This window comes from Anopheles coustani, chromosome 3 (genome assembly GCF_943734705.1).
Source record: "Anopheles coustani chromosome 3, idAnoCousDA_361_x.2, whole genome shotgun sequence".
Taxonomy (NCBI): domain Eukaryota; kingdom Metazoa; phylum Arthropoda; class Insecta; order Diptera; family Culicidae; genus Anopheles; species Anopheles coustani.
Window position 1 is genome coordinate 26,321,391 of NC_071288.1, and position 26,920 is coordinate 26,348,310.

A 26,920-nucleotide genomic window follows, 5' to 3' on the forward strand; every position below is an offset into this window, starting at 1 on the left:
GAAGGTATGCAATGCTCAACACGATTATTCTCTTTGGGTATTTTAACCGATGCGTTTCCGTTACAACTTGAATTTATTGAATTCATATATCACCCATTGCATAGCTTTAGGTGCATAATCTTACAACGGGTGTAGCAGAATGGGAAAACTTGGCTGTCAGTGCCCCTTTTTGGAGATATTACCAAAAAACTATGCTAGAGCTTGTCGAGTGAAACATTTTCCAAAAATTTTAGATTTTCTTAAATTTGACTTTATGGGAGAGACAGGGACAGCCAAAGTTTTCAATTCCTCATTCCTGGTACACAGCTTGCTTTGAAGCATCTTGCTAACCGTACAGCTCAGCTTTAGGTACCTTGACAAACTGCTCATACACAAATGCACCAACACAACGGCAGATTTCGTTCGACTGCACCAACACACCCGTCACTTTAAAAAGATGGAAAACTATAATGGCGGCTGACGCGGCGTGTGGATTTTTCAGAATCAAAACCATTTAACTCGCTGCAGTTGAAAAACACGGTAGTTGTTGAATCGTTTCGGTTGGGCACGGAATGCCGCCGTTCGGTGTAGTGTTTGGTGAACGAAAATGGTCGAAAACAATGGCGGGCGGTCGCAATTAGTTGTTTACTCTTTTACGACGCTGGCGAAGTATGTGATGATGAAGGACGTGTGCGAAGTGCGATGCGTTTTTTTCCCGTCCCGTCGCGGTATCGCTGCTGGAGCGCACGGTCGTCGAATTGTGCAACGCTGGGTGGAGGTTTTTCGCGAAAGAAACGGGCCATTGACGCAGTGACAGGCATCGAAATTCCGTCTTTCTAGGTTCATCGCTGTGCAAAAGTGGTGACCGGATTCGGAAGCAGATTTACCGTCATCGCCATCGGGTCATCGACCTGATCAGCGGTTGGTCTGGGTGTTGCAGGGCAAGCAAAACAGGCGGTTTCGGAAGTTTCCGAGTCGGTTGTTTGGTGAATGGGAAGAAAAAAGCTTCCTCACGTTGTTGCGACCCAAGAATAAGCATCTCAATGTGAAATACAAGTGGAGTGCAATAAATAAGAAAAAAAATCTGCCGATTGTCAGCAGCGCATGATGGGTTAGGTTTTCATCGCCGCTCGAAACGAAGTGCAGTGCAGTAGTTTTTTTTCCACTCGCAGTTCAACTAGCAACGATTTTCCTAGCAGCTGTCTAGTGGAGTGATCTTGCAAAAAAAAAAAAGAAAAGTACACATCAACTCAAAGATGCATTCGCAACTAGCAGCTGTCCAGTTGGGAGAAAAAAAGCAAAGCAGAATGTACCCCCATACTGTGTGTTGAATGAAATATCATCACATCTTTTCTTCGCAGCATTCCGCTCCAGCAAAGAAAAAAAAGTGTTTACAAGTGAATGTGGTCTTGGTGCACGGGAAATAAAATCTACACCGAATCTGCGTTGCAATAAGTTTTGCATCCGTGTTCTGGTGTACACCGAGGAAAAGGTACGCGCATCGTGACATGTTCAGCTGTTTCCAAAAAGTTGGGGAAAAGGATTTCGTCCCATAAAAAAAAACCCTTAAATGTGCAGCTAACACCCGTGACGATAGTGAGCCAATCGCAGCAGCTCAAGCAAAAATTGGTCGTGTGTGAATCATCAATCCAGCTAAACCAGCGCCGATCTAGGATGCAGTGAGAAGTAAGAGGGCCGTCCGTCAGACGCTAATGTGTTTGCCGTGCGTTTCCCGTTCCGTTCGCCGTTGTTTTGCGTGAAGTGTGAAAAGCGAACGGCGGGATACAAACGCCGCACAAACACAGGCGGTGAAAATGCATCCTGTCCGGGATGCTAGAGGGAAGCAGGCAAGTCTGTCTGTGTCACGGGGGGTTTGGTCGGTGAGAATCGGTCGGGGTGCCCGAGTGCAAACAATTCGTGAACGACAAACGCGCCGCCTGCTGCCAGCTGTGAATGTGTCTGCCCGAGCTGAGCATTCCATCGGCGAGTGAAAGCAGGGAGCGGGCGCAGAAAGAAAGCGAGAAAAACGAATCTTTGCACCCTTTCACTGCACCACGCGAATGGGGTGGGAATGTGTGGGGTTGTGTGGTTCTCTTGTGAAGCATCCTTCCGTGTGCATCCTTCCCGAGCAGCATATTTCTCTCGCCGAAAAGGGTACACACTTCCTTGATGCAGACCTGAAAGCAACAGTGAGAACAACATGAACCCCCCAGTGTGGACCGTTTGATGAGAGAAAGATCAAAGATTGCGAGCAGCAACGGTTTTTCCCATTCGGTCCGCTCGAGTGAAAGCTGCTTTCCAGTGCGCTTTGCAATGGTACGTATGAAAACATGATAATAGAAATTAGCAAGGAAATGCTTTATTTATATTTTACCTTTTTTTTTGTGCTTTGTCGTTTAATGAATTTGTTCACTTCCTCCGTGCGAGGATCACCAACGCAATGGAAACCGGAAGTTTTTTGGGAAGGGCATGTTAAGTTTCTACCAGGTGTGTCCTTGCCTTCCCGGAAGAAGCTGGACGGAAATCGCAACCCAGCCAGACAGACTTGTTATGTCCGTTATGGAAGCAGGTGGAATAAATAAATTCGCACCCGAATGATGCACGTGAAAAACGGCTCCCCGTCGGTTACCTTGTGGACAAATGGCCTCACCCTCGTTCCCCTCCCCGTTCGCCTATCGATCGAAATTGCGCGACACAACCAGCGACCAGGCGAGGGCGAACGGCGGGAATTGTTTGAAGAGAGAGAATGAATGTACACTATCATCATCGAGAATTACCAATACACAATCTCACGCCATGGGGTGCTGGTGGTGGTGGTGGTGGTGGTGGTGCGCCACTAGTGCGCGGGGATGATATGGGGTACGGGCGGTGCTGGAGAGATTCGTGAAGCTCCATTTTATTAAGAGCAGGGCGAATGCGCACGCTTGTCGTCAACTCGTGGATCCGCTGGTTTACCGCCTGCTCCAAAAGGGGCAACGGGGAGAGTAAGGGAGGTCAGTGCGCGACTAGCAACTGTAGCCAATGGCACAGAGCCCCTTCCCCTTCCCCCTCCACCTTCACCTTATCTGTCTCATCTTTGTCCGACCACCCGCCCGCGACATCTGGGTGGGGCGGAGGGTGGTGGGGCTCACACACGCCGTGACAGTAATAGCGCTCTGGCGTGGCCGCGTGCATAGCGCGCGCGGGTTGTTATTGTTTGTGTGGAAATAACTGTCATCGTCTCGTCCTTTGCATGGACAAGCTTGGTGGAAGCTCAGCACCTTGCTCCCCATCCTGGATGCAAATAACACGACGCGTCGGATCGGGTGATCTTTGTTGCATCGTCAACGTCTTGCTACTCCTTCACGTGCACAAGAAAGTAAACAGAAGCGACGTCAACAACTACCATACCCGGAAGTCTGTTCTAAGGCATGCGATGGACGGATGCAAATTTTATAAAATTTTCTTGCGGAACAGGAAGCTCGATGCTACGACATAAGAAAACAATACGACACCTGCCACCCCAGGGAGGGCTATAACCCGTCACGGGGAAAGTAGGTGCCCCTATTCCCAGGGCCGCGTTTGATAAGGCACCGCCGAGCATCGTTTTCCCAAGGTCATTTACTGTTTTTTGTTTTGTTGTATGCCGCCCCGAAGGCCAATTTTCCAACCAGTTCCGGTGCGGCCCCGCGGTCTTGGCGGTCATTACCATAACGAAGGAATTGCAGGCCAATTAATTATGTGAAGCACGACGAAATGGGGCGAAATCCATCGAATCGGCGATCATCCATCGCGCGGGGCGACTTAGCGAGCTGTCGAGTCTCGAATGGGAGAAAGCTTACTGGCCTGCGGATGGAACAAAGGGCAACAAAGGTGGAGGGAGACGGGGTACGAAGCCCGCGTGGCATTACATACGCGGGCAGGGCAGGCACTTTCAAACAACACGGGAGCCCGGTCGTGATCGCGAAAGTGGTGATCCGGGTGGAAATCACAAGACCGTGAAAGTGAAAGACAAGAAATCTCACCGAATAGGAAAAAGAGAAGCAGCGCAACGAACAACCTTAGCCATTAGGTGGACGAGGAAGGTTTTTGTTAGTTCTCTAAAGTGATCTGTTTGCTTGAACGCTTATTTTTTCATCCGGTCACTATCGTCTTTACTCTTTGGGAAAAAGGGTTTCCTTTAAAGATAGAGTATTTTGTTGTTGTTTGTATATAGATTTTTTATATAATCAGCAAAATGATATATTTTATCTTTCCTTCAAATCTATCAATTGGCTGCAAATATTTTTTCATAAAATGCGGTAAAATTTCCATCGTTTCTGTACCAAAAAAGGCTTTGCTGAAAATGTTGCCATTTTTTTGTCGACTTATTTCCAAGCAGCTGAGTACGATCTGTCATGGAAAACTTTTGCATTTCATAACTGCAAACAATGTTGAATAGTGTGTTCTCCGCTTCTAAAGCTCAAGTAAAATCTTCTTCTTCTTGGCGTAACGACCTTGTTTTGTTGGTCATGCCTGCGCCGAGGCTCACCACCTCGACGGCGTGGGTTCGAATCCCAACTGAGACCGGACCCTCCCCTGTACGAGAGGACTGACTATCCACGTACAACAGGAAAACAAGTCTCGTAAGCCCTTTACGGGCAGGCATGACCAAAGAGGTCGTTACGCCAAGAAGAAGAAGAAGCCTGCCCGTTAAGGGCTTACGAGACTTGTTTTGCCTGTTGTACGTGGATAGTCAGTCCTCTCGTACAGGGGAGGGTCCGGTCTCGGTTGGGATTCGACCGTCAAGTAAAATCTGTGCTCCGCAAAATTAATATTGAGTACTAGCTGACCCGTTTGATTTTGTTAAAAATTGGTTTAACGGTCACATTATATTTCTTAAGTACATGATTTTCATTGTATTTACACTTTTTACGTTATTTTTACTTTTTACACTTTTTAAAGCTTATAGTGAGGCTGCTAATGATTATCACCCTTATTTTCTTAATAATCAAGCAGACCAATTGAATGAACGATGTTTTATGTACGCCTGGTAAGCCATGTATGACGTACATATTAGTTTTCTAAATTGGGTTTCTATTAGAGCTTTTTAAGAATCTGCTAAGGTGTATTGCCGATGTCTAATAACTGTTTGGAGAAAGTAAAAGCTGATGGATCCTGTAGCATTTGGACGTGCCTGTTTATGCTTAGTTAAAGTTTTTCAATATTGCTCCACAACACCGATGAGTAAGGCAAGTTCAGGTGATCTTATCAGCATAGGTGGATCGTGGCACTACGGGAAGAGTTTGTCTGAAATCACCTGAGAGGAGAAACACAGTACAGTTGGTCCCCGCAGTACGCGAATGTTTGGGACCGAACGCAATAGCGTATATCGATTCGTGTATTGGGGATTTCCTCTGCCATATAGTTTATACTTCATATTGAAGAGTTGACACTGAGAGGGAACCGCTTATTTAACATATCTTTTATCCAAATAACTAATAAGTGTTCCATTTTTTCCATTGTTTCATTATATCTCTGTTAAAAAGTGCATATTAAAAACTTCATTCTACCAAAACAAAGTAAAACTGACTAATAGAAGTCGAGCAACCCTATGGGCTGTCAGTTGTAAAAAATTGCGTATTGCGAATTCGCGTATATCGAGAATAGCGTACTGCAGGGATCTACTGTATTACTGGAACAATCTTTATTACACTTCACGTCTTTGAGTGTTCTGTACAGCGCCTCAAGAGAATGCTTCTTTGCCATGATGCATTCTTCCCAGATAATTATTTTTCACTGTTGCATGACCTAGGCCATGAGTGATTGATTTTTGTTGTTTCATACGGCTTTTGTGTTCCTATTGATGTTTCGAAGTAGCCTAAATGATGAATGCGTCGTTCTACCTCCATTTCCAGCTACAATTCCAGATGAAGCAACTGGTATTGCAATGTCATTGTTTGCTCGTATTTTGGAAAGCAAGAGCGATATGAGAAATGTTTTGCCAGTTCGGACTGGGGCATCTAAAAAAAGATACCACTTTGTCCCGTTGATACTGCCATGATAATGCGTTCGTAAACATATGCTTGTTCATCAGTCAACATTGATACGTTGTGAGAAACGATATCCAACATGACTGCAATATTATGCTGCAGTTCACGACTTATTTCAGTGTCCATCAAATTAAATGCACGGCGAACCTAAAACATAACAATAACTTAGCGGTAAATTTTTAATTACCATGCAACGATCCTCGATACTAATCATAGCTTGTCGGACTAAATTCAGCGACATTAATGTTTGAACACACGTTTTGTTCTATCATGACTATGCGCCGCATTTTGTCCTGGTAACAGTAAAACTTACGCCACATTGGATTGCATGTAAACGTGACGAATAAGCATGCTCGTCCCTACTCGCGAGTTCATAGCCTCGCTGTAGTAACTATACTGAAATTCGTTTTCACAACACTGGTAAATGAGAAGGTTTTCTCACTGCTCTAAGCAACAATAATTTGAACACATATTCTACTACCACCAATTAACAACATTAGTTATTATTACCAAAAATTAACAAAGATTTTACTATCGTCACTTATATGAAACGACTTGTTTGAATTAAATTCACCACTTTTGTATTAAACTCACCACCACAGTATGTCAAAAGGCATGTTGCTGTGTCCGTTTATACTTGTTGTAGTTCACTTTATGTGTCATTGCTGAACGTAAACAAAACAAACAAACCAATGTATGGCGATAGAAAATTGTAATTAATTAAAAAAGTATAAAATTTACAGATATGAGACATAGTTAAAAACCTATTCTCATACCTAAGGAACGTGTGTGCAAAGTTTGAGTTTAAATGGTTCAGTCGTTTAGGAGGAGTTTGAACACTAACACCGTGACACAAGAATTTTATAGATATAGATGTAAAATCCTTACAAAACCAATATATTTGCTGTATGTATTTCCAATGTTCTAAATGTAAGGAATTTTGTATAACCCTTTTATAATTCACAATATATGCGGTTTATTTTTGTAAATTCCTATGTTCGATGCACCTGCATCGAGATGTGCATGTAGGAAAGATGCATCTTCGGTATGCCACCGCATCAAGCATCACGTAGGCACGCTTTCCCGACGCTTAGGCCTCCCCCGTTGTCCTCGAGGTGTTGCTTTGCTCTTTCCGTTTCGCTATCATTCGCTTCCGTGTCTCGCAGCAGTCGGTTATTCGGTGGCGGATGGTGCATAGAAAATTGCATCTTACCAGCATCAAGTCTCAGACTGGCCAGCCCATGGGGGGCCATTAAATGAAACAGACAACTTGCAGCGAGAGACTAGAGAGAGAGAGCGAGAGAAAATGAAGGCTTTAGTGATGAGTGAGAGCTGGGAGGAAGTGAAGACCGCGTCTCTCCTCCCAGAGGCCTTCATTCCTCCCCTCTCAGAGGTGGTTTAAGTAGGTGGGGTAGCCGACCGACCCCGGCGGGGGTGTCGGTCTCTAGTCTGGCACGTAAATCAGCAAAGTGCGCGCGTTAGGATGGGAGGAGAGTTGCATTGCGTCGCCAGCGCCACCTTGGGAGGTTTTTTTTTCACTTTTAATGCTCCTCCGTCATCGATGCGTTTCGCGCGATGCTTTTGCAATTTTGCCTCCACGTCGTGTCTCGTTCTTTCCTTGACGGTGTACTTTTTTTTCCTTGCATTTGGCCTTTCGCCCTTCCCCCTCCGTCTTCCGTCTTTCGACACGTCGCTCTGGGCAGTAAAATTTATACCTTTTCTTCCCACGCTCCGGCCATCCGCCGTCTGCGCTGCTCTTGGGGACGTTTCCCGTTGCGCCCAATTGCACCCCCCTCCCCTCCTCCGATTTGCCTTCGCCAAATCACACTCTCGCTGCTTACCTTAGTCCGCGGGAGCAAATTTCTAGGCGACGAGAAAGAGAACATAGGAGCGAGTGCATATGCTACTGCATCGGATGGTGGGTTTGAATGCAAGGGGTGCATATTTGAGATGATGCTCGGTGGCCTTTGGGAACGACGACTGTGGAGGTGTTGTTTTATTAGAGGAAGCGTCCGCTAGCAGGGGTCCAACCCAATCTTGGTCGGCGAAGAACGGTCGCGTGTTTGCGTGAGAAGCGATGATGCAAAGCATTCGTTCGCGCGTGAGACGATGATCTCACACTCATCATCCTTCCATCTCTAGATGGAGCCGTAAGGGTTCGAATGAGTGAACGAAATGGCGCCAGCCAGCGAGACACTTCATCCGATGACTCGGCGAGAAATTCGCATGCTGCAAAACCAAAAAGTGCATCATCTTGGGGTGAACACATGGATATGGATAAACCACAAAAAAGAGGTTGCACCGAGTTTCTAATTGGTATGATGATTTCATACCGTTGCCGGGAAGCTTTTGTAAGAGACCGACATTGGCGAACTGTTGTTGAGTGATACCTTGGGTTTTATTGTTTTTCTACGGCTGGAAAAGCAAAGAAGGTAAATATTTTCTATTATTTCAACTTATTAGCGCGGAGCTTGGAACGATCTGATTTCGACGGGGTGTGAAGTCAGTTTTACAATATGCTTGAGAATGTTTTTAAAAATTAGTTTAGTTTGATTAACACCGTTTCTTCATTGATTAAAGAAAAACATTATTGAAGTAGTTTGAGGGTTGACCTGCTTTTTTCTGGGTCTCCCATCCATACCCATCAAAAAAATGTTTCGAAAGGTTTATCATTTTTAAAAAAATCCGAATATGCATAAATCTTGGGTGAAAATTTTATTAGACACAACTCTAGTACCTACCATAAATATGGATGCGAAAGCGACAGATAGAAAACGCCAAACGATTTCCAATTCCAATTGACAAAAGGAAGTCCAATGGTAGTTCAAATGTTGCCTATGGCAAGGATGACATCCTTCAACGACTCACAACATGCCAGTGATTAAAACAAAACCGATCCTTTTTAACGATATTCCTTAAATTAAAGCTCCAAATAAATCGTTGGCCATCCGTGTTTTTTTTTTGTAGAAGTTTCCTCACTCCCCCACTGGCCGAGATTGGGGTAAACGAAAAACCGGCAGAAGTGTTCCCCGTCTCGAGTCCTCGAGTCCATGGTGCTTCCCAGCTCGACCCCGGCGACAAAGTCGAGCTCCGATGGCCACGTTCCAAATGACCCATGTAACAGGTCATTTGAAGGGATGCGCTACGCTAGATTAACCTTCGGCCACCGCCACCGGCGGATCGGGTCCGGTGCGGCGTAGGTATGTCCTTGCTTTTCTTGGGCGTGTTTTCCCAAAGGTTTTTTCTTTCGTTTCTTGCCTTTTTCGTGCCACGCCACACCGGGCGTCTCCATTGCGCGAGTGTGCCGGGCGGAACCGCGTGGTGCAAATGAACCGTCGCGTGCCGGAGCATGGAGAAGGAAGGGTTCGTTGTCGCATGGTTGATTTTTAACTGACGCTTTAACATTTGGTCGCCTTTTTTTGCTGCTGGCCTTTTATTTAATTCGTCTGGATACCCTGCGGAAGAAAATCGATACGTTTTTCTCGCTCGCAATGGAATGTTAAAATGGAGTGTTATTTTCAAGGAACATTCCCTTCTGATTGTATTACGAGGTGTCCAAGTTCAGTTTGTTGTTTTCGAAGGTGTAGTGCGCCTTCGAGTCATTTAGTGGGCAATTATGCAGCAATCGTCGATCGGACAGCCGGATGATTAATTGTAAGTGGTATAAGAAATGGACAAAAATGCCCAAAACTATCGTCACCGATTGTCATCGTGCGTCTATGATGTCATTAATTTTCCATCCCCCCCCCTCGTTTTCCCTCCCATGACCGTTTGTGCAAATATTCATTCATTTTGTGGTTTCCGTTTCGGTACTACGCTCGGAGAAGCCAACACGTAGGAATAAGTGGGACATGGAATGAAAAATGATATCGATTGCGCAGCGGTTGATACGGCGCAACGTTTTGGAGGGCGATTGGAATAGTACGATAGTACAACGGAAAGTATTATAGAACAAAACGAAACGAACCACGCAAAGTGGAGATCCAGTTGGACCGGCAGGAGAGAGGGGAGGGCATGTCGATGATCATCCGCGTGGAAGGCGAAAGAGAGCAATTGAATTCAGCATAATGTATGTATGTACTGATGTGTTTCCACTAGCGTTTCGCTAGACGACATCGTCGGACACACACACGAGAACGAATTCTTAGAAGGATGAATGGTGGTTAGATTAGGCGCTCGGAAAATTTGTGACCCAGTTTTGAAGGTTGTAGAAATTTAACCGGGGGTTGAGGATGAATGGTGTTGCCAGGTGAGAAAACTGTATTTGAAAACTCGAGAGAGGCATGTCCTCTGTACACAAGGAATACAGGCTAATTTAAAATTTACCAAGTTACATCTTCCGGTCGAGTTCCTCCGAGCAGTTTCTTGAGCTTTGGTTCGATTGTTATTACTAAGCTTTTGCGACGCGAAATCTCTACTTATGTCTGCCCTTGTTGTTTGTTTATAAAACGTTGTTCAACAGCCAAAGCATTGTCGAACCGCAATCGCAGCCGATTAGCGAATTGATTACGCGGTTGATTTCCGTCGGTGTATCCCCGGTACTGCACTTGGACTCTGTACCAATACCCCTTTCACGACCGTCTGGGTCTGTACTGGTTTGTTTGTAACAAAAATATCGCTTTTGCGTCACTGTTTTTCAAGTAGTGGACTTTGTTTACCCGTGCCTTATTTGAGATGAGCCGAAGATCCTTATGTTTGTATCCGTGCTGTTGGGACTTATCAGTGAAGTTGTTTAGAGCTTTCCAACCAAGCACTTCCTGTTGCGGTTTTTTTTTGTTCCACTCTACCAACAAGGAGGAGATTTTCTAGTGCAAAAATACTCGCCACGTGTTCGAATTGGAATACAAATCTTCAAATCCTGTCGTACTAGGAAAGTGTAATAGTTTGCTATTTTTAGTTGAAATAAAAATAGCTAAAAACTATCTCATCTACTCAAATGTGCAAAATAAAAAGTCAAAATCATTATAACGAATTTAGCGACAGAAATAATAGAAACATTCGGACGAGAGGCCAGAGGTTTCCAATGACTCACTTTGGGCTATTGTGTCATATACTTTTATTAGATTTTTCCTCTACAATATGGAACTCTGTATGTTTCATTTTGCGCCATACTGTAGTTTCTAGTGGTTTTTCTTGCTATACTTCTTGAACTGGTATTTTTTTCACCTTTAGCTTTATCAATGAAAAGTACTTTCTTTAGGATTCTCTTTACGAATCGGAAAATCTTTACGTCTTGGTGATTGTATTTAAATTTGTTTAGATAATATTAATTCTTATATGAATGACGGGGAAATTAGTTGTTATTGCTAGTAACTGTGTTTAAATAATGGTAAAAAAACTAGGATTCACAATCAGCTGTGTAAAAGTTCTAGTTTACTTTGTCTCTACCTACGCAACTGTTGTACTAATAAACTTTTCTTTCTCGCTTTCTTCTGCAGGGCTGATTCGTCACCAAACGTGCTTCGACCGGACGACGTTGTTCTTAAATATAAAAGAACTCTTTCCAACGATCACAAAAAGACAAAAACACTTTCGAACATTCAGCAGCGGCAACACGTGCGCACCACCCTCGGTTTCCCGTGATTCGGGGGACTTTTTAACATTTCCCCTGACGCAGCAGCCCCTGCCGTGGGTCGGTTTTCCCGAAACGCGTCCCCAAACAGTGTCGGCCCAGTGGGGCGTCGACTCTCGTCGTCGTCGTCGTCGTCGTTGTGATGAACAAAAAGCACGTATCAACACGTGGCCATCATCTTGTGGCGGTGGCTGCCAGCCCACTGACAGGATACTTCTCGCCATGGGAAAATCCCAACACGGGTCGGGTCGCGTGGTGAAGGAGAAGGGATGAGGGTCACGGGTGACTCACACCCTTGTTTGTTGTTTCCCTGGGGCGCAAGGGAAATGATGCCCGCCGTTCGGTCGCATTCGATCTTCGGACGCCATAGTGTACACACAGTAGTCAGTGCTTCCTCCACCGGAAGTGTGTGGGTTGAAGGCACCGAAAAGCCGTTGTAAACGCGAGGATTATTGTCACAGGGTGGTTTCAGGTGTTTAATGTGTGTTTTCCCTTCTTTTTTGTGTGCTCATTTTAGGTTCGCGATCGAGTGATTTGTTCCGGTGTACCATTAAAAAAAAAGTAATGCTCTCGGGCGCCATTGTGAAAGAATAAAACGAGCACGTCCAGCGAGAAAAGCAAAAGAAAGTGGCAGTAAGTGTTGTAGGAAGCGTGTAAGAAAGTGTGTGCCTCAAAGTGGAAGGCTGAGCAAAAAGGGCAGAGGGCCATCTCAAAACGAATGCGTTTCAGGTGCAGTGTGGGTCAGTTTGGGAAGTGAGTGTTGTTGTTTTGGTTGGCTGATATGTGCATGTGGCGGCGCGGCATCACGTGTCTGCCGGGGGCATGATAGTTCCCCCTCAGCTCCTGCATCAAGCGTCAACACTCGGCACTAGTCTCGGGGTAGTCGGCGAACGGGGGACGTCGGTTGGTGTTGCAAGAGCGCACGGTGGCCATACGGTGCTGGTCACGCACGGCAGCTTCGGCGGACGTCGCTCCGGTGGCACCATTGAACGCTTCGAGCGCCCCGAAACCAAAGCCAACGGCACGCCGTTTGGACAGGTGGCGGCGGCAGCGGCACGCGGGGAGTCTGCTGGTGGTGTCGGTGGTGGCCTCGGCAGCTCGGTGGCGGCAGCACACGGAGACACGGGCAGAGGCGGCGGCGGTGGTGGTGGTGGAGCAGGTGGAGCAGGTGGAGCAGGAGGAGGAGGAGGCGGGTTCAAGTACGGACGCATCAATCGGTTCCCGACGGCCGCACCGCCGGGGGTGATCGGTGACCGGCGCAGGGGCACCCTCTGGGAGTCGCACACTCGTGACGGCGGAGGAGGAGGAGGAGGAGGAGCAGGAGGAGCAGGTGGTGGTAGTAGTGGTTCCGTTTTCAGCCGGGACTTGCACGCGACCGACACGAACGGAACCGGCGCGGCCAGCAGCAGCAGCAGCAACATCAGCGCCAGGACGGAAGGAGCTGGTGCGACAGAGACAGCCATAGTAGTTGGTGACGGCGTTGGTGGTGGTGGTGGAGGCGGTGGTGGCAGTGCGGTTGGCGTTGGTGAAGCAGTGTTCGGTGCCGGAAGCGAAGGTGGTTTGGTGGGTGGTGGTGGAGCCGAAGGTCGAGCGGGGTTTATCACGACGATCAATCAGCAGCTGCACCAGCGACAACAGCTTCAGCAGCAACAAGTGTTTGCACCGAAGACGGCCAACAACGACGACATCGGTTTAGCTGGTGGTGGTGGTAGTGGTGGTGTTGCTGATCAACAAGCGGTCGGGCGACTGCTGCACGGCACGGACCTCATCCTTCCGTTGGCGTCGTACGTCGGCGTGGTCGGAAGTGGGCGCAGACAGGGCCGGCACGCAACCGGGCCAAACCTAGGCTCTTCCGGAGAGGCCGACGTCGGCAGCGAGGGGGCCGGTGGTGGAGATAGCAGCAGCAACAGCAGCAGCAGTAGTGCCAGCATCAGTGGTAGTGTCAGTAGTGCCAGCAGTACCGCCAGCAGCAGCGGAGGAGGAGGCGACGGTGGCAGCGGTGGAAGTGGTGCCAGCGGTGGAAGTGGTGGAATAACCGGTTCGGTCGTCGTAGCGGAACCGGCGGAAGTGCTCGGTGGCGTCGGTGGCGTTTCGCAGTTCGGTTCGATCGGCACCGGCCGCATCGGAGGGGACGCGTCGAGTGGAGGGGGGGAAGGAGCGAGTGGCAGTGCCGCCACCGGTGTGGGGGGCGGCAACCGCGAGGACGAGGGTGGCTCGAGTGGGAGCGGCGCGAGCGGCAAGCGCATCCTTGCCGTCAATCGCAACATCGACGATCTGCTGTTCGGCAGCGATCTGGACTCGCTGATCAACGACAATATCATTTATGGCTTCAAGTCGCTGAAAGTCAGCCGGGCGCTCTCGCAGGATCAGCTAGACTATCAGCAGCAACAACAACAGCTGCAGCATCAACAGCAACTTCAACAGCAACCTTTCTACCATCACTACCATTCGAATCCGGTGCATTTGCAATCGCATTTACTGCAGCAGACGCAGCAACCGCCGGCCCCTGCTGCAGCCAATCCGGCCCTGAGCTATCAACTCTATCAGTATCAACTGTTGTTGCAGCAGCAGCAGCAACAGCAACAGCAACAGCAGCAACAACCACACGGCAGCCACTGGATAGAATCGGATATAGCGGCGAGCGGTAGCAGCGGCATCACCAGCAGCAAAATGTTGGCCGACAAAGCGAAACAAAAGTGTAAGTTCTCACACACCCTTGTCTTTTCGGTTGATTTAATGTTTGTGGAATAGGCGAAACGATCTTCCATGAGTTTCTATAGAGACGAAGGCGGAATACACTTTTTGGCCGTGCACTCCGTAGAGTGGTTCTACCTTTTGGAAGTTGAGCTAACCGCTGTACGCATGGAAAAGAGAGCTGACTCGTCTCTTTCGTGAAGGGACACTTTGATACCACCACTTCGTGATTTGCTTAGTAAATGCCTAACCATATCTTAGGATAGCTCCGCCAAACCTATGTTGGGGTAAGAGCTGAGACTCATCATCATCATAGATCGTCGTAATTTTGGACTAAAAACTTCTAAAACAGGGGTCGACATACATTTCCTCAAAAGGGCCAGATGATTAAAAGAAATCTAGATGATTAATTTCAAAGTATTATGCTCCCTTTTGAATGGAGTATTAACTTTCTAAATAGTAAAGTTATTTAAAAAGTGGCTAAGGATAACATATTTTAAAATTTTTCTTCAAACTTTATTAAATATTTTCATACTTATTTTCGTTGAATTTTGGGTTTTTCAACAAGAACACCTTGTTCAACCATTTTAATCTTCTGTTTTGGAAAGAAAACTAAACGTGACATCAGGAACAAATCCGGCAAAAATTGATATGGGTTTTTTGTATGAAGCACTAAAATTGTCTTACGGAGCAGATAAAATCAGTTCTCATGCCGGACTTTGCCGACCCCTGTTCTAAGGCATAGAATCAACACGAATTCTAGTGATTTTTGCCTCTTTTATTTACTTAATTTTGCGCATTGGACGTTTGGCGAGGATGTCGCCTGTTCTATTGAGTCCTCTCAATATGGAGATGTCTTGCTAAAAAGTTCATCGCTGTACTGTTTACTTTTGCTAACGAAAGGCACCTTATTTATACTATCTGAAACACATAACTAAAGACATACATGTGGCTTAACATCCCCTAATGAGACAAGGGCGATATATCCGAAGCGAGTTACTGTGACCGAGAGACGGTATATATCATATAGGTCCGGTGGCCGTTCGTAATTACCGGAGGGTTCCACAGACTGGAGATTCGATCCCACACCTGTGGCTTGGTGTTTCCTCGCGCTACCGCTGCCCCCAGTTTCTACCAGTACCCACTGTCATTCCTCATGCACTGCGGGATTTGTGTACAATTAGATCAAATTAGCTGATGTGTGATTACTGAACGTTACAAGATGGCACAAGTAATGTTATTCTTTTCATATTTTTATCAAATAGAAAACTATGCGCATCTTAAGAAGTATGTAACTCTTGACGAGATGATTTAAAGTGCAATAGTTGCACCGTTGATTTGCGTATATTTTCAAAATCCTTTCAACTACTTCTCCAAAGTTGAAAATCTTTGTACTAGTAATTTTTCTAAAAGGTAGATGGGGTTTCGCGTCAAATGGGGCAGAAAATAGGTAATGCCAAAATACACGGTACCTGTTCACTCCCCGGTGGCTGCCTTTTCCAGCAGTCCACCCGTCTGGTATGCCGGCACGAATAAGGCAGAAGACATGGCCTCAGACAGACAACGCACCTCAACCGGAGCTTACAATTCACTTATCGGAGCAAACTTTCTTCTATGGGAAAACTTTACGGCACCGGAGACTATGGACTCATTATTCGCCCCACAACCCCCTTGTGTGTGTGTGTATGTCTCGTAGCCGTGGATGGAAATCTTAGACGGCTCAGACGGCTTGAATTCTAATTAAACCGCGGCCAAACGACAAAGCCTCGTGGGTTGGGCGGCATTTACCGTCGATTCGGTAAATATCGCCCATTCCACTTTCCACTTCCATTCCGTGCACACGTCGCCCTTGTTCTTGAGGTACACTCTCGCCTCAGCGTCTCCATCTTGGAGCGTAAGTTGGGGAATTGTTCTAAACTTTTCCCCACGCTCGCTGCGTGGAAACCGGTTCCGAAAAACGTTCGGAAGGATTGTTACAGCGAGATTGTCTGTCCCTTTTCGATCCCTCGGGGGAAATTATTCGAAAAGCTACGGGAAATCGATCAACAATAAGCCGTTTTTAAAAGCTCCGTCCACCGTAGCAATTGTACACACTTCACTCGTTTTTTCCCGATATCGTTCAATTGGTTCAATCATAAAATAATGTTGACCGGAATGAAAATTGATTGCCGTTTTCCTGCCCTAGCCATTGAATCGTTGGAATCGGTTTTTTGTTTACCTTCGAGATTGCGCTTGGAGAAGGTACCGTTGACCATGGTTGATTTATTTTTCCTTCATTTTGCCGATGCTCTCGGTCGGACAAGGGCAGAAGAAGGCGGAACCCCGATGCACCCGGTTGGCAATTGTTTTCGAGGAAACAGTCATCAAACAGTTCCTTGCCCGGGTTTCCTTGTGCGTATTATAATGTCAACCACCCGCCCATAGGGGTGGCACCAGGGGGTGGGGGTGGGTGGGGAGCCATTTTCCCGAGAGAACAAAGATCAACCGGGGACGGTCTTTGTCTTCCAGCGGAACTTTTGCTCCGAGCAGCCCGCGTTGAACCGCGTTGTGAACCTGCCGAGCGAAGGAAGTCTACGTCGACGGGGAGGTTTCTTTATTTAACCCTCACCTCACTCCGCTTTTCCCGGAACGGGTACGGTGGGCATCGTTTTTTCCCCCTATTTTTCTTTCATTGCCCCATTGTGTCTCTTGATGTCTCGCCATCTTTATTCTTCCCCATTACTAACCTGCCTCACTGCCAAACCCAACCCGACAGATTTACAGTGTAGTGTGCAAGGAAAATGGTCAGGAAAATTCCCGTCCAGTTTCGATTTTTCCCCCGTCGTGTCGGCGCTTTGACTCATCGGAATAATTTTCATTTCGTCGCCAATGGAGGCGCCCAGTGTTTTTGTTGGTTTAATGTTTCGATCGCTTCATCTGTCCAATGTGTTAGTACGACATTTAAGGATTGTTGGAAAACATACGCAACGAGCCACATTTTCGTTGGCAACCGTTGTGGAGACACGGGAAAATGTCCACGACATTTTGCTCCCGAACAACTTTAAACAAGAAGGGCATTCATTATGTTCCGATTTCCTGGAACACAATTCCATGGAAATTTGTTTTTCTCCGAAAGTCCGGCCGTGCTTCGGGGTTTCCGAGTGCTTTTTAAATGTTATAGACAAGGGGCTGTTGTTGTGTGACCTTTAGCTGAGCATATTTATCATTGTTTCGTTGCTTGGGGAAACGTTGCTGTTGGTTGGAAATTCCGTTAGACGGTGATGATGGATGGAACGCGTGTGCTGCGTGGAAACGAGCAGTCGAGATTTTTCTCGTGTCCATCGACATGTCCAATTCATTATCACACGCCTGCCTTAGTGGTCATAGCAGGATGATAAGAACAGTGACACCCTGGCACTGCAACATTATAGCAATTCTTCCGAGCGGGATGTCATAACTATTTCGCATTATTGTTATTGCGTCTCGGGATTATCGTGTGATGTGGTTGGGAGAACATGAGTGTTTTTCTTTCTGGACCGAACGGTTATATGTTTTATTTTATTCTTCGACACAATTCAACGTCTTTTACACTGCTGCTAGGAGTATGCACGTTTCGTCATGATGTGTCCAGTAGCAGTACAACAATGTCCTGCCACATGTTTTATGATCTCACGGAGTACATAAACGAAAATGCTAGTGTCTCGTGGCGTTTTATTCCAGGAACGTTCTTCCGACGCTCCCACTCGACGACAGTTATTACTGTGTAACGATTGAAGTCACAGATCTTTTTGCGTTTTGCGTTGATGCACGCAGCGACGCTGGTAAATAAAGTGAACTAACCTTGATGCGTTTCCCACTACTTTGATACGGGACCCGGAAATGTGCTCTCAAGGTTAGGACATAAACAAACACATTTATTGATAACCGAAAGGGTTGTCTTCTTCGCCAAGTCGGGTATAAAGTTGCCGCAAAAAATCGCAAGTAATTTAAAGTACACCATTTTTTATCCAGTTTTTGTAATAATCTTTGTGAAATGCAATTTCTTTTCCATTCAAAATAGGGATTTTAGACTACTAAACTGCATTCTTCAAACATTTTCTCTAGAACCGAATTTTAACCCATACTTATCCGACTTTGTGTTAAAAAATACTGAGCCAAAAATACTTGTTCCTAAGCGAGATATGATATAAGTATCGGCGTTGTCGGAAACGTATGTTCTTTCAGTTGGACCAAAGTGTGGCTGTTGGGCTGCTGAACGTCTTGCAACTGCATCTGGAGTTGTATTCGCGGATTTAAAACTGGTTCCACCGAACACCATCGACACCACATGGTTTTCGCGGATGTGTTTTGTGTTCTTTTTCTTCCTGTATTTTTGAATTCAGCTCCGATGCAGACGTGGAAAAACCTGCCAGGGGGTAGAAGCCAACCCAGATGGTGCAGATGGCGTCGCAATCGGTCACTAGTGCTGTTGGGCTTACCTCGCCAAGCCGAGCTGCTTGCCCTGTTGCTTATCATTATTTGTTGTAACGAGTAAAAATATTAAGCTCAAAACAAAAGAAAAAGAAACTGTGGTCGGCTTCCCTCGAGCAGGGAATATGTTCAATGTACTCTTTTCTCCATGCATGGCCCAAATGATACGATGCGCTGATTTATGTTTCATCAATTTGCCACGCCACAGACGCCACAGAGCTTGGAGACACCCCTCGAAGGGGTGTGGCGGTAGGAGCCGGCAAGGTTCGGCAAGGTGTTGCCCGGGAACAGTTACGATTACTTTCGGCGCTCCCAAGAAGTGTGGAATGCTTCCGTGGAACCGCTGTGACGTGTGTGCGTTTTCTTATCGGACGCGCCGTCTTCCAGAAGGCAGGCTCTAGTTGCCGTGACCTGGTCGGAGTTTGGAACCGCGTTTGAAGTGCGCGTCGTCCCCCTCCTAGCCCGTGTGTGTGGGGTCTTTGCGTTTACTCCTTTTTTTTTCGTTACCATTAGACATTAATATCTTTCCCCCGAGGGGTTTGGCAGGTAGAACGGGAAGGGACCGGGGATGCCGATGGTGGATGCAGTAACTGGAACCCCTCTTATCAGCAGCCGCTTTTCCCGTGATAGTGACGTGACACAATTCGTAGAAAAATTTCGGTCATGGCCGAGACAACATCGAAATGTCCGATGACATGGCTTTTTTTATTTATTTCTACGCTTCTTCTAACACGACGTTCCGCGGCTATGATGCAACCGCTTCCTATCAGGGCGCGGGACGCGTGGAGTGAAATCAATTGATTTTCGTTTTGTGATTGAAATTTCGGGCGACAAAAGAAGAGGCGAAAGGAACGCCTCAAACCGCGTGCCGGGTGATGCTGACTGACAAGTCGTTTGTCTACAGTATGTGTTTTAATTACCACGGATGCAGCGTTTTCTGCACGTTTCAATGGTGGCATTGCAGCGATGTAAAGAATGCAATTACCATCCAACACCCAACGTGCTTTCGAGAGATTTTCACGCAGTTAATATACTAAAAGGCACATAAAAATGCATCGAAACGACAGTAATGGCACGAATGAAATGTGCAGTAAACATGAAACGAGACGAGACAAATAATACCTGCACCTCCCCAGCAGGTACGAAAAAGGAAGGGGCACGCCATCTTCGTGGAAGATTGATGTTGTTCAAAATATTTACAATTTGTAATCACCGTTTACCGTTGTGTGTGTGAGTGTTTTTTTGTCCTGCGAATACTGAAACCGATACTTAAACGTAACGACACGGAGGATGGATGTTTTTTTTATTAACTCGAGTACCATTCGCGAGCGGTTATGTTTCAAGAAACGAGGTCAAAAAGGAAACTAAATTGATCGCCCGTAAGTTGCGGTGTCTTCAAAGCGACCCGGGCTCTGTCGCAAACAAGAGTGCAACAATTTTTTCTTTGCAGGATGGTTGTTCTTTTTGGCATTTAAAAGCACATTCCAAGGATTATGTTCCGTACGGAATGTGATCGTGCCAATGGATTGCTTTAGTAATTAGTAATTTAAAGTGCGTTTTCGTTTTTCACTTTTTGTATATGTTTTTGTTTTTCTGGACATTGTTTTTTACGGTTTGCTTATATACTTTTATTCCTCATGAAGCAATTTCTCATTTTGATTTGTTTTTTAAGTTTTGATAGAAACATTTCTCACTTTTGAAAATGTTGTTTTTGTTAAATGACTTTTGTATAACCTTTTCTTGTGGTGTCGATTTCGCAGTCCTTGTTGGAGGAGAATACTCACTGATGCTATTTACACGGTAAGGGTTCTGTTGGACGATCACTTAACTTCACTACTTTCTTCGATTGGTTCGTCTTTTGTCGTTTTGTATTTATTTTTCATTTGCTGCTATCTCAGCTACGATTCGAAGAAGATATACCGCCAGAAGGTGCGTACATGCGTTTTTTGTTTGTTTGTACGATCGTTTTAATGGCGCCACTAAAAGGTCTGTGTGTGTGTGTGTATGTGTGTAAGTTTTTCGCAACATTGTTGCGATTGTGGCGGGCTACCTTGGCGGCACCGCGTTGCTGATAAGAACGTTGCATCTGCTGCCGACAACAGATTGGTAAAAAAAGGGTGGGTGGTTAGGGAAATAAAACGAAAAACTTTGCCAACCTCCCAACCTGGTGGGTGCTTGTGGGTGTGGAGCGAAAGTGGAACAGCTCGCACAAAAATGGAAAGAAAAACTCGCCTCGTGACCAGCACTCGTGTCTTTTTCTTTCCTTTTTCCGCCACCTTAAGGTGTTTTGACATTTGCACAATCCCATTAACTTCGGTGCACCTACGAAAACGCACGTACCGGTGGCGAGAACTGGGTATCTGTTAAGGAGGTGTTGTTGTTTTCTTGCCCTCATCAAACTAATGCAAGTGTGCTGCTAAAAGGGTTCGCAATTAGAACTTTCTTTACGAAACGGACCGTTCTTTCGATGACATCTTCATTTGATCGGCACGATTATTTTGTTTTGTTCGTTCACCAAAACGGGAAGATCAGTCGGTTGTCCCAAAAATCGACATCTCGCAATGTTTTTTCTTTTCCTTTTACGGGGTTTCGCTTTGCTATGTAACTTGTGTAAAACACACACACGCACGTACGGTCGACTTAAGCTTTTATTTCGTTGCGATCGCGTCCGCGTTCGGTCCCAAAAATAAATCCCTGCTTTAATGGGTCAACTGAACTGATTTTAGTTCCCCCATACCATCGATTGCACTGGCGATTACATTCTGTAGGGCTTTCTTGATGCCCGCTTCTCGATCGGATCCTATAATTAAACTGAACTTTTGTTTTTTTTTATTTTGATATTTATTTTAAAACGGGAGACAAGAGTTTTCTGCTCCGGTTTTGTGTTTTTCGTGCGACGAAAGGGTTCAATGACATTTTTCCTCGATAGGTGACGTGGATTTGCATACGGTTTTATTTTCATTTATATTGTTGGTTTCCCAGCTCTTACTTCTGGGGTATTAGATTGTTGATTTTAGCTTTAGCTAAATGCACTTTCTTCTTTATCGCTCGATTTGTGATATGCCTCCCGGTACTCGAATGTAAACGTCAAACAAACTGTGCGCTGGAGGTGTAACTAATAAATAACTCCCTGAGCCAATGTGGCGTCCGGGTTGCAGTGTATGCGTGTGCCATTTTTATCATCGACCCGCCGTGCGAACGTCTCAGCATCAGCCGACGCTGCTCCATCCATCCATCCACCGTCATCTTCCGGCGATCGCACGAGGCCCGCCTGTCACATGCTTGGACGGATGACGTGCGCCGCAATGTTTGGGCGCGCGATCTTCTTCGCAACACCCAATCTCTTCGGTGCTCGGTGCTTGCGCACGCGCACACCACCATGGAGCGGACGGCGGAGAAATTGTCTTGGTACGGTTATGTTTTTCGTTACCATGTTCCCGCCCTCCCTATCTGGGTTCTGGCTTCGGAGTGAATCCGCTCTTGAAGAAAGCCTCTTGTTTCCAAGGCGCAAGAACGAAGGTTTCGGCTATCAACAAACAAAGCAAAGTCGCAGGCTGGCGCGCTGGCCTTATAAAACGATTGCACGAAAGCCATGCACTTCTCGCATGCCGCACAACTGTATCAATGGATGCGTGGAATCAATGAAATGCAATCATTGCTGGGGTTGAGTTTCCGGAGCACTTTCCCCCCCCCCTGCCCGTTCGCCGGTGGTTGTTATCAATAATTTATAACCTTCCTTAGCCTACCGGCGCCCTGCCATAGGTTACATAATGCGTAATCGAGCGTCTTGCCATGAAACAAAACGTTTAAGTTACCAGGGTGGCCTAATGAATGCGATTCTTTACTGCGTTCGCTGGAAGTGGGTAAAGTTTGTGTCGCGCCTGCGTCATATAGAGGCTTTTTTTGTCTTTACGTTTACCATTTCCTACGTCCTGTGACGTCTTCATATCGCCTTTGTGTGTGGTCTTGTACGAACACATTTGTACGGCACCGACGATGAACCTTAGATTGCGCGTGCACGTGAACGCACGGTGAAATGGAACCGTTGGCGTCACTTCCGCCTTTCCGTGGCGACAACAAAAAAAAAAAGCTAGGAACAAAGCACGAACCGCAATGACACGAAGGAAAAATAAACACAAGATAACGCTCAATCGGTGGGATTTGATATGCTACCAGATTTGTCAATTGAAAATAGCCAAAACGAGAGCGATACTGTTGGCAACAGTACCATCGTCCGTATCAGGCTAGAAACAGTTATTCGGGGATGTTTTTTTTTTTTATATCACCCGAAACTGTGGGCGCGCAAAGGATGACGTCTTTTGTGGCACGCGAAGGGAAAGCGGGTTTTATGGGCATACCGCGAAAAAAAGTGACGCAAAACATGAGGAACTCGAAGATCGTCGAGAGGTAGAAGCAAGTGATCCAATTTTGGCCGACCTATCCTCGCGTCCTCCCGTCGGGGGTATGCTATTTTTAGGCATTCCCCTTGACGGTGCTGTCCAGGAAAAAACGAAAGACCAATAATACCCACTGTTGCTTGGGATGTTTGCTGGGGTTTCTTTGTGTATGCTTAACGACGAAATAAAAAAGTAAAAAAGGTTTTTAGACAAACTGAAAAATCTATAAGTGGTTTGAATTTACGCAGTCTCGGTTTGTTAATTAAACTAAAACCCGCTGGAGATAGCACGATTAAAAATAAACAAAATAAGTTAAAATATAAGAAGATTATAGGATCAAATATTGCGAGATTAATTTATTTGTCCTTTTGGAGACAATTAATTCAGCATCCTGCATGTTTTTTTATGTGGCACGACATGTTTTCATGTGGCACGGTCCCCTAGTGGGACAAGGCCTCTTTCAGGAGAGAGTTGTCTGTGACCGAAAGGTATTATATAGATCGTTGGTCAGCTGTTCGTAATACCGGAGAGGGTGCCAGACTCGAGATTCGATCCCACACCTGTGGCGTAGTATTTCCTCGCGCTACCACTACGCCATGCGCACCTGCATGTTTGAATGAAGGTTAATTAAGTTTTTGTTGATTCTTCTTTATTCTTGGAAGGCTTCCTGTACTTCGAAAAACCGTTTGTTTATGCATGTGAAGTGAGACAGACTGTTTCGCTATTTAAAGTTTATTATACTTGATGTTGTCAGCCATCTTAAGGTTTTAAATGGTATGTAATCGAATACGGAATTAAACAGCTGCATTGTGTCGAGGAGTAGTATAATTTTATGGGTCTCCTTTTAACGCTTATCAAGCTATAAAAGCATTGAGAGGCACGATGAGACATAATAGAAAGGATGAACCAGACACACATTGAGTTCGACCTTTCGACTGCCTGTTTGGGAGGAAGATGTGCTGGCGCAAAGATCTTTGTGCGTCCTTCACCTCAGCATCTCGCGATCGGAGGAGTTCTTCGAACACTGCCATCGATCCCGTCGATCATCATCGTTTTGTGACAGATCTGTCGTTTTGGTTTTTCTTCGCATCCAAGGCGACCGGGAATGAACTTCTTGTTTTTTAAATTGGCGAGTACCGCTGTGCGTGAAACCTCCACTTTTTGCCTTCCTTTGTTGGCCATGTTGGCAGGCTCGAACCAGCACCAAAAAGGAGGAAAGAAACCACACCATTCGAGCCGATTCGCGGGTATGCGTTGGCAGTCGTTCGCGCCGGACTCGTCGTACGCCGGCTTGACTTGGCCCGTTAGTTTCGGTTCACGTCCTCGACGGAGCGGACGCGGCTTACATAGGAGGTGGTACTTTTGCGGGCGAACTCCTTCTGCGCACTGCGTTTTGTCGGCGGCTGTCGAAGGCATCTTTTGCTGACGGTGAATTAACGAGGAGAAGGTGGGGGGAAAAAAAAGTTAAGCAAAGATCATGTTAAGTGCAAGCAAACGTTGTGCAACCGAGTGGTGAAACTTTCCGCGTACAATTGTAATGTCCTCTTAAAGGGCAACATCCTGTTGGACTGCTTACATCGAATCTATTGCTACAGTTGTTAGATCTCCCCAACTGTGTGTCATTGTGGTTTTTTTTATAGCTGTCAAAAAATAAAAACTAACCATAATTCGACACTTCTCGGTTCGGTGCACGTCACTTCGCCCTTTCGCAAGTACCAATACACACCGTTTGGAGTAACCCTAGCGCCACTCCCGTGTGTCCCGTCTGATTATTACTTAATCGCAAACGGCGGTCGCGTGTATTGCATAAGCGTTTATGTGTGTTTTTCTATCTGTTTTTTTTCTTTTAACGACGGTTAAGAGAGCGTTCGTTTTCTGACCATTCTGACGGCAACTCGTGCCTCTTCTGTCGCAGACACTCACTCTCTTGCGGACGGGAGGTTGCATTACGGTCGCGGAAGAAGAACGCGTGAGCTGTGTGAAAGTAAAAATAAAACCTAGTACAACAATACCGTCACGACGACAACATACGGAGGAAAAAAAGAGAGAGATAGGGCGCGACTTGTGTGTTGTTCAGTGCTCTGGTTTATCATCTGACAAATCCACTTTGGTGTGGATGCTGAAGAAAGAATCCCTTCGCCGTTGATCGTTGCAGTGTTTTGTTTGGTACAACAACAACAAAAAAAAGGCGTACCTTTAGCAGTTACGTGAATCGCTAGAAAAGAAAAGAAAGTGCACCTTACACGCATTCGGGTTTGGTTGTATTATTGGTTGGCTAACAAATGTCTAGCGTTTGGTTTTTCGGCGCGGTAAAACTGTGTGTGGCGTGATAATAATAGACACACCCGACGCACAACGCCTAATAGGATCGATTGGCGCAACGGTTCGGGTTACGTGCCACTACTGGCCGGTCGTGCTTAGGTGCTTATGTCCTTGGCAACAAGAGATTGAGGAACAAGAAACAAGTATTCAGTTGTTTGCAATTTGTTTGCACGTTCTCAAGACTCACGAACCCTGTGCTAGTACTTGTACGATCGTTGAGAACTGATCAAAGCATTTCAGCCAAAGAATTGCTGAAGAATCTAACGCAAAGTCGTGGTGTATTTGTTTGTAAATTGGTGGTGCGTGGAAATTATTCGCTGTAAGTACAGCGCTTTGGAGGAAGAGCACAAAACTAAGAAGTACTTTACAATAGTATTGTGGTATCACGAGATTGAGTTGACGAACTGATCGGAGCCCCCAAAATGACCAGCGCCCTGTGCTACATTTCTTCCTCGACGCTGACCCAATCCTGGCCCTCGAAGGAGGACTACGGTAAGTAGCTAGACGTTTGTGGGTGTTGAAAAATAACGAACTTACCAAGGCCGGCTCTAAAGTCAACTGCAACGGACAGTTTCGGCTCACCTCACCATCGACCGATTTTTGGTTTGGGACTGCTCGTCATTTTTCTGTGTCGTTGTTTTGAAGGACTTTTGTTGTCATTTCTGTAACGGACTGTTCTCGATTGGGAAACACATTCTGCGCCGTTTGCGATAGTTCATCAATTTTTAATCCCAACTAGATGTGTCTCATGCGTTGAATTCTTCCAAAGGAAGTGTGCCCTTTTCGGGTGCTCATCCATGTTTTTTCCGTTCGGATCTTTTTCAGTACGCGTCCTTACTAATTTTACATTCATACCGGTACGCTATGGCGTCTGGATTGTAACAATGGAATGCGTGTTAGCGGAAAAAAGGACCCCAAAGTTTATCGGTTCAAACTTTAAATTAAGCACTCGAGCTGGATCGTTCAATCGGAAAAGTTGGATTGAGCCCGCAAATTCTTTTAACCCACCACTTATATGCAACAGTCAGCGCTAGCCGAATATTGGAAAATTATCTAAACCCTGTAGTAAAAATCTTCGGCTCGTGATACGATCACATCTTTATCGGTTAATCTCGTTTTTGGGTTGGTTTTTCTTTTCACTCCCCAAACATGGAGATAGCACTAGCACGTTGTTCTGGAATATCGGTTAAAATCTTGCACGGGTCGTGAGTTGACTACAAACTACCCTCATTCTGACCCCGAACTGTGGACCAATTCTTTCGCACAACGGAACACGGGACGCTCCTGGGAAAATGGATTTTGGTTTGCACGAAACCCGCCGAGATCGCCGGGTCATTGTTGTGTCTGGCATCTCAAACGTCTGCTTGTCGAGCGGTTGTTGCCAGCTGGTGGTCGATGCTCGTCGAGTGATGACATTGGGAAAATAATGCTATGCCCAGTGGAGAAGCGAAACAGAAGAAAAGCTGATTCTCCCCCATGGTGTGCTGAAGTCTCAA

At 46.1% G+C, this 26,920-nt stretch overlaps 1 protein-coding gene and 1 long non-coding RNA gene across 2 annotated transcripts in view; both read left to right on the plus strand.

The window, feature by feature from the left end:
• The first annotated feature begins 395 nt into the window (after window positions 1-395).
• LOC131258466 (uncharacterized) lies at window positions 396-12,692 on the plus strand. The gene is made up of 3 exons (XR_009178088.1): window positions 396-519; window positions 1,341-1,471; window positions 12,080-12,692. It is a non-coding gene; the product is annotated as an uncharacterized LOC131258466 (long non-coding RNA).
• Window positions 12,693-14,164: 1,472 nt separating this feature from the next.
• The window catches only part of LOC131259956 (serine/threonine-protein kinase minibrain), a 44,887-nt gene continuing 32,131 nt past the window's right edge, over window positions 14,165-26,920 (plus strand). The window contains exon 1 of the mRNA XM_058261575.1: window positions 14,165-14,260. Within this exon, the coding sequence (XP_058117558.1) occupies window positions 14,233-14,260 (28 nt within the window). The 5' untranslated portion in view covers window positions 14,165-14,232. The remainder of the gene's footprint in view (window positions 14,261-26,920) is intronic.